This window comes from Sabethes cyaneus, chromosome 1 (genome assembly GCF_943734655.1).
Source record: "Sabethes cyaneus chromosome 1, idSabCyanKW18_F2, whole genome shotgun sequence".
NCBI classification, from domain to species: domain Eukaryota; kingdom Metazoa; phylum Arthropoda; class Insecta; order Diptera; family Culicidae; genus Sabethes; species Sabethes cyaneus.
The window spans coordinates 166343026-166351319 of NC_071353.1; the positions used below are offsets into that span (position 1 = coordinate 166343026).

Sequence of the window (8294 nt, forward strand, 5' to 3'; positions counted from 1 at the left end):
TTATGTCATGCGCAGGTGAAAGTAAAGTTTATTATTTTTTGCTACATACTAGGCTGGTTTACGTAAGTTTATCAAGAATTTGAGACCATGTCACATCAATTGAGTGGAACAGTTGCATTGACTTAACTTTTACAGGTGACCGCACCTTAACTTCTCGTGGTCGCGAATCAAAACAGTGAACACGGAAGAGAGTTTAGACAGCACGGAGAGAGATGAAAAGGGCTAGCACAAGAACCAAAGGCAGAACAAAATATTCTAAAACCTTGTAGAGAAAAGTAGTTTCGATGATCTTTCCGACGTTTCCCGAGCGATCAACCGTGTTAGCTGTCAGTTAGTGAACACATCGATTGGTGCTACTAACGTTGTTTGGAAACAACGAGAAAATCAAGGTCACGCTTCACACCACGTTGGGCTCACGTCCATAGAAAATGGTTTCAAAAATGAGGGTATCTTTCGTTAGATTGTTTCGGATATAACCTCAAAAGTATTTTAAACCACTCAGCTGTTTAGCCATCGCGTTGCAAGGTTTTTGTATTTCGACTGAGTATACTTGACTAAGGTAAATAAATACTGTGTATGTCCTTGGCACAATCCCTTACACAGAAAAACAACAAATTTTTACAACAAAATTTTTGGTGTTGACTGTTGCTGACTTCGCTAGAGCGGATATTTGGATATTTCTATTGAATTGGCTTTCTGCTGCCGTGAAGGCGCTGGCGATTCCGAGTAGTATTTCGGTATGTAAATTTTAATGGGAACGAGCTGAACGTCGCCATTCCCACCGCCAGTGCTGCTACCGGCGCTGCTACTGCTGCTGCTGCTGCTCGAACTACCAGCTCGAACATTTCCAAAGTTCTGTTGGCCCACATTTCCACTACTGGCGCTACTACTGCTGGAACTACCAGCTCGGGCAAATCCTAAATTCTGTTGGCCGACACCTCCGCTGCTGCTGGAACTACCAGCTTGGGAAACTCCGAAAGCCTGTTGACCAGAACTTCCGCTACTGGCGCTGCTGCCGCTGAAACTGCTAGCTCCGAAAGCTCCGCGATTCTGTTGCCCGAAACTTCCACTACTGGCAGCACTGCTGCTGGAACTTCCAGTTCTGGAAAATCCAAGACCCTGTTGAGCTGAACTTCCGCTACTGGCACTGCTGCTGCTGGCACCGCCAGCTCGCAAAGTTTCGAATTCCTGTCGTTGAGCTTGATTCTCCAGCTGGAATCGATCGATGATAGCCTGGCTTACAGGGTCGGAGCTTCGTTGGAACGTTTCCACATCTTGGCCATAGTCGAGTCCTCTTTCGAAGGAAATCGGTTGCGATTTTGCCGCTGAGAATGCGTTTGCCGTCGAGATTGCGTTTGCTTGCGCATGTGCTCCGGAGGAGCCTTGCTGCTGCGGGTAGTTGATCGGACGTTGTTGCCTTTCAAAGGACTGCGATTTGGCCGCCGAGATTGCGTTCGCATGTGCTTGTGCTCCGGAGGAGCCTTGCTGCTGCGGGTAGTTGATCGGCTGTTGCCTTTCAAACGAAGCGGACTGCGCATTTGCAGTCGAAATTGCGTTTGCTTGGGCGTGTGCTCCGGAGGAGCTTTGCTGCTGCGGGTAGCTGATCGGAAGTTCCTCTTCGAACGAAGTGGACTGCGCATTTGCTGTCGAAACCGCGTTTGCTTGAGCATGTGCTCCGGAGAAGCTTTGCTGCTGGTTGTAGTCGACCGGAAGTTCCTCTTCGGATGAAGCGGACTGCGCGTCTGCTGCCGAGAAGACATTTGCCGTCGAGAAGGCATTTGCCGTCGAAACCGCACTTGCCGTGGAGACGGCACTAGCCGTCGAGAACGCGTTTGCCTGTGCCTGAGCTCCGGAGGAGCTTTGCTGCTGGTTGTAGCCGATCGGAATGACCAGATTCTCTGCGTCGTTCGCTTCCTGGCCCATCGATGTGGCGTACATGACGACTACCTTCTCGTCCGCAGCTGGAGAGCGCGGGTTGAAATTAACTGGAGTGACAATCTGCACCTGCTCGGGGCTGGGCTGGTATTCGGGTTGCGAGACGCCCTGCTGTGCCTGGTAGACGACCTGCGGTACGGCACGGTCTACAACCAGAGGAATCGCCTGCTGGATGATGTGCGGCGAGACTTGTTTGATGATCTCCTGGGTGATAGCGGCCTGCGAAACCGGAGTGGTACTCGGCGTAGGTGCCGGGGTTGTTGTGGCGAGAACTGTCGTTGCTGGTGTGACAGAGGTCAATGTCGTCAGCACGGATGGTTCCTCGTGATCGATTACAACAATCGGGTTGGAAAGTTTTTGCGGAGAAATTTCGACTGAAGGAGCCTGTTGAGCTGGCGGTTGTGCGGTTACTATTGCGGTTACCGGCTGCTGCGAGATCCGGTTGGCAACGCCGGTTTCGATGGTCATCACTGGCGAAACGATCTTTTCCAAAACGATTTGCTCTGGGGCTAGCGAGTACGAATGGCCATCGGATTTGACGGTTTCGATGGAGTACGCGGTGCCGGAGCTGCTTGGCGATTGGTTGTTGTACGTGATGGAGTAGGAGTCGATCGGTGCAGAGTGGTGTTCCGATTGTAACACTGAAGGTATACGGGAAACACCAGCCTGATAATTGTGTGGAGAAGGAGCTGCTGGAGCGGCAGAAATAGGACGTGATGGTACTGCACTGTATGAGAAGGACGTTGAAGGAGTTTGAGAAGCACCTCCATGATAATGGTGTGAAGAAGGAGCTGCCGGAGCGGCAGATTGATGTTGATTGTAGGAAAAGGAAGACGAAGCGCTTCCAGATTGACTGAAAGAGGAAAGTGCTGCCGGAGCAGCAGAGATTGCTTCGGAGTGGTGTTCAGATTTTAGGACGGAAGGCACTTTACTGTAGGAAAAGGAAGTTGATGGCGCGTGGGACGCGCCTCCAAGGTGGTTGTGAGAGGAAGTAGCTGACAGAGATGACAGAATCGGAGCAGCAGCTTGGGGTGCCGGTTGCGATGGTCGAGGTATATACAGCACTGGTTGAATAACACGAATTATTTGTGGTGGCTGTGGAGGTGCTGGAGGCGGAACAGGTGCTGCGTGAGTAGCAACAGGAGCTGCATAAATAGGAGTGGGAGCCGCATAGGTAGCAACAGGAGCCGGTGGTGTTTGTCGGTAGTAAGAGGCATATCCCGAATTTAGCGGTGCTGTCGGAACAGGAACAGCCGGTGGTGCAGCCTGTTGGTAGTATGAGGCATGCCTCAAACTCACTGGTGCCCGATATGGAGGTGGCGGTGGCACAGCTTTTGGGGCTGGCTTAAGAACATTCAGCAACGAACCGAGAATCGGAGAAGCCTCGCAGACGCAGACGGTGATAACCAGCAGCGTTAGGAGAACCTGTTAGAACAAAAAAAAAATGAATTCGATTAGTGAACTTCAACATTCTAAATGCGAGACTTGCACCGAATTCTTCCGTCTGCCAAACTTGCTCACCTTCATTCTTGAATTTTTTGCACATCCAGTTCCCGGATCTTGCACACTATACTGACGGGCTATATCCGTGCCACTGAAATGCGTTGCCGGTGCGGAGCAGATTTTTATAGTGTAGCCCCAAAATCGGGCGGGGATTTCGAAAAATCTTTCAACTTGAACCCGGACTCACCACACGTTCGGGTCGGAGGCGGTTCGTGATATGCGCGAATCGGCCGTCCTATTTGAATTTTTATGTTCAGGAAAAAAGAAGAAGATGGCATCGGCATCTTCGCGGATTTCATCCGAAAAGTCACTTTTTCTATCGACTGTGGGGCTAATCAAAATGCATATTTCAACTGGATCTGGCCGACCCTGCTGCGGCTGCGGCTGCTGCTTGCCGTGCGCTCCAACAAACAAATTTAATGCAGACAGTGAAAGCTCTCGATCTCGGTTTCGGAGTCGAATTAACATTTGATTATCAAAACAGTAACATACATCGACAGTAACGAACGACAACTTTCGGCCCGTGAGGATACCCGTCTTGCATGCGCGGTCGGTGACCAGCCGGTGCTGCTGTCGGCCGCGAAGTAGGCGGAGGAAGCGTAGCAGTCGGGTAACTTTTTTCGGTATGCATTTATCTTTATAGAAAAAAAAACAACAAGAACGTATCTTAGAGACCGAGAGCTACAAATCAAAGCAAACTGGTGGTTTTTGCCGAATAAAAGGAACGAGTAAACAAGGTGATTTGTTATTCTACAATTCTAAGGAAAATAAGTGCATGTACAGAAGAGTGGCTCATCCATCAGCTTTTGGGGCAAAGTAGGAGCTGGGTCAAAGAGCAAATCAAAGAGGGAGGTTACGCACCCACCCTTGCACCCATATTTGGTCCACTAAGTTCAGCACCACCGCAGTAGTAATATTAAATGTAGATTAATTCGCATAACATATTCAGTGATTTTAAACATGACATTTGGAACGCACAAATTGCAATTCGAAACCATCGATAAATATTCAAATTTACGTAATATTCCCACCGAGCAGATTTGCTTGAACTGCGAAATGCTAAAAATGCGTTGTCAAATGCGTGTTGAATGTTTGCTTGAAGGTGTAACTTTTAAGGAAAGATGAGTCATTGATTCTGTAAATTTCAAAAGCAGTTTTTTTTGTTTGAAACAAAAATTCTGGTTGTGAAAATATATTCTGTGTTTAGATTGGCAAGAAGGGTGCAGAGAATATATTTTTAAAAACAGAACCCCTGTTTTGGGCCCAAAATAATGAAAAATATTTCGGTAAAGCGTGACGTCGTGGTCATAAAGGATGACGAGACCTACCTTTTTGGTTTCAAAATATTAAAGATAAACCAATTTCAAGTATTTTTTCTGAAGATATCAAACTTCTACCTTTTACCCATTTTCAGCAATAGACCTTTGTTTATAAACGACCCCTCAAATCACATTTCTTCTTGTAACATGTTTATTTCAACAGACAGCTCAATGTGATGTTCTAGACAACTTTTTGCACATAAAAGAGGAATATTTTTGCTGAAGACTGTTTTGCTTTTTCTGCATTAATTAATAATATATAACTGTTTTTAGGCTAAAAACCGTTTGATGAAAAATGTGTATTTTTTCAAGGGTGGTGTCTTCGGAGAAGTAAATTAATAAAATATAGCGCATCTTCCTGCACTATTAGGGTGACCATGAATTCACCTATTAGGGTGATACAAACTTTTGTTTTCTTAAATAATTTAAAAAAAAAGTTTTTTGTCTCCAAAAGTTGCAGAAATACTAAAATAAGCAACTTTGCTGAATAAAGTAGCTATCTATCTCTTACCGGTTACGAAATATAATGATGTGTTAAAAAAGAGCACTTAAAAATCAATTACACTCAATAACTTTGCACACGATTATTTTATTGTTTTAAAATGTTCTACAAAGTTATTTAGTATGTTGAAATACATATTTTCTGTGAAGACTGTTTGACGCTAGGACGCATATTTATTAAGTTATAAAATGTATGAAAAAAAAATCCGCACTATTCCCAGCCATGGTATTCTCTGAAATACACATTTGGGCAGATAGCTTTAATAATTCCCTACAAATTGGTATGTAAACTAATTGCAGATACTTGCAGATGGCTAAGATATTCGTATTTTTCATCAGACGGTTTTTAACCTAAAATCTGTTATATCTTATTAATTAATGCATATAAAGCAAAACAGACTTCAGCAAAAATATTCCTCTTTTATGTGCAAAATAATTTCTAGAACATCACATTGAGCTGTCTGTTGAAATAAACATGTTACGAGAAGAAATGTGATTTAAGGGGTCGTTTATAAACAAAGGTCTATTGCTGAAAATGGGTAAAAGGTAGAAGTTTCATTTCTTCACAAAAATTACTTGAAATTGGTTTATCTGTAATATTCTAAAACCAAAAGGGTGAAAAAAAGTTTACTCAAAAAGTTATTACTTAAATTGTTGTTTAAGTAACGCTTAAATATTGGACGACCCCTTCAAAATATGAATCAATTTTTTGTTCAAAAAGTTGCCGAAGATCACATTGAGCTGAGACATGCTGTTTAACCGCAAATATTTTTGTCCCGAAATTTTAATTTCTGGCCCATAGTGGACTGGCAGGGGACCGGGTACTTTACGTTTAAGATCTCCAAGGAGGCAAGCGATGACGTCAATTATATCTTCCACACCAAGTTCCCGGGAAAAATTCTTCTTTGGCTGACGATCAGCGAGAAGGAAAGGTCCAAACCGCTGTTCTTTCCTTCAGGATTTACGATGAAAGGGGAGATATGCAGTATGAGGTACCTGCCGTAAGTTGCCGCCTTCATCAAGAAGTACCACGCGAAAGAGGATGATGTCTTTTGGCCGGACCTGGTCTCGCTCGGTCCGCTATGTCAAGAGACCACTGGAGAAGATGGACCAGATGAAGATTAATGTTGTACCGAAGACCACTAACCTTCCCAGTCTCCCCCCACTGCGGTCAATAAAACATTTATATATTAGAGAACCTCAAATGGAGGATCTAATCCAATGATTTCGGCTGAACTTCCGGTCACCTGAGAACACTTAGTTTCAATCGGCTGCGAAAGATAGCGAATACCACATTGGCGATCCCGCCAAATTCAATCATCGTGTCGGTGTGTTTGTGACGGTCAAGCTCTGGTTTTGCGATTGATGCGCTGATTAAGGCGATTCAGGATGTCTATCAGGAGGGCTATCGAGGGCCAAATGCACGGAATTTTGGAACTTAAGGACGAAATTGTTAGGAACAACCATGAGGTAGCAAAACTCGCCGACCTGGTCAATGCTGATGCCTGCACCTGATCGCGATTGGGTGGACCAATCAGATTGAAATGCAGTTTGACAGTCGTTCATAGACGTTCGTCGAGTGTGTTTGACAGAACTTGTCTATGCTGGAGCCATCTGTGAGATTTTTTTCAGCTTTTTTCACGATCCGTTGACATTAAATTAGACTTGAACTTGGACATGGACACGAAATTAGACATATAGTTTTACTTGAAATCAGGATTGACATATTACGTCTTACTTTGTCACACATTTTACCTTTTTTCGGTTACTGTTTCCTCATTTCCAGTCCCGTTTTTTCATTTTCTGTTCCGCGTTTTTTCTTTTCTGTAACGTTTTACTGATATTTGCTCACACTTTTTATCTCTCTTTTTTCTTTCTCTTTTTTCGTGTTTTCTTTTCCATTGTTTCATTTTTCATTTACTATTTTCAACTTTTTCTGACTCCCCTCGTTTTTCGTCGTTTGCCCTCTTTTAGATATCATGTTTTTTCACCTATTCCGTTTTCGAGTTTCTTTTTTCCCTTTACGCTCTAGTTTTTTGATTTTTTCACTCCAGTTTTACCCTTTGCTATGGTCCGTTTTTCGTGTTTTTCTTTGCTTTTTTTCTATCCCTTTCTCCCATCCTATAATCATTCCATCCATCTTTTTCCTTTTATATTCCGTTTGACCTCTTTTTTCTGTTTTTCTTTTTTCCTCTATCATTTTTCGTTTTTCTTTCACGCTACTCTTCTTTTCCCTTTTAGTTTCTCTTGTTTTCTGTTCCGTTTCCATGTCTTATCTCGCATTTCTTCTCATTCTTTTTCGTTTTCCCACTTTTGCAGTCACGTTTCATTTCTGTCCAGTCTTCCCTCTATTTGTTTCGTTTTCCTTTCTTTTCTCTCTCGGTTTTCCATTTTTCTGTCCATTGTTTTCTCCTTCAGTCCCGATTTTCGTCGTATTTTTCTCTATTCTGTTTCTGCTCGTTTTTTGGGTTTTTTCTTCCATTTTCAGGCCCGTTTTTGCTATTTTACATTCTCGTTTTTCATTTACTAACCGGTTAACTCTTTTTTTTATTTTTTTGTTTTTGTCTATTTTGTTTTCTCTCTTTTACTACATCCTGCTTTTCCTCCTTTTTTGTCACGCTCTGTTTATGTTCGTTTTATCCCGTTTGTCTTCCCTTTTCAGTCAAATGGAAAGTCATTTTCTCCGTTTTCTGTTCTCGTTTCTCAATTTTCCTGCTTCCGTGTTTTCAGCTTTTCTTTTCCTCATTTTCCTTTCCTATTCAGTTTGTCCTCATTTTCTTCTTCGTTTTTCCTCTTTATCATATTTTTCTTTTTTTTGTCCCGTGTTGACTGCTTAATTGCTCTCTTTTTCATCGTTTTCTGTCCCATTTCTTCTTACTTTTAGTATTGTTTCGCTCATTTCTCGAATTTCGTGTCTTCTTTTTCTGATTTTCCGTCTTTTCTTTTTCTTTCTTTTTGATTTTCCGTGATTTCTTTTCCGTGTTTTTTTTTTCATTTCCAAATTTCGTCTTTCTGACTTTCTCCTCCTTTTTCGTC

The 8294-nt window shown here is 43.1% G+C and overlaps 1 protein-coding gene across 1 annotated transcript; it reads right to left on the reverse strand.

Annotated features, from left to right (window-relative positions):
- Positions 1-657: 657 nt before the first annotated feature.
- LOC128732411 (serine-rich adhesin for platelets-like) lies at positions 658-3462 on the reverse strand. Its single transcript, XM_053825658.1, has 2 exons — positions 3457-3462; positions 658-3360 (listed from the first exon to the last, which is right to left on the reverse strand). The coding sequence occupies exons 1-2, from the start codon at positions 3460-3462 to the stop codon at positions 658-660; spliced, it is 2709 nt and encodes a 902-aa protein (XP_053681633.1).
- Between the last annotated feature and the right edge of the window lie 4832 nt (positions 3463-8294).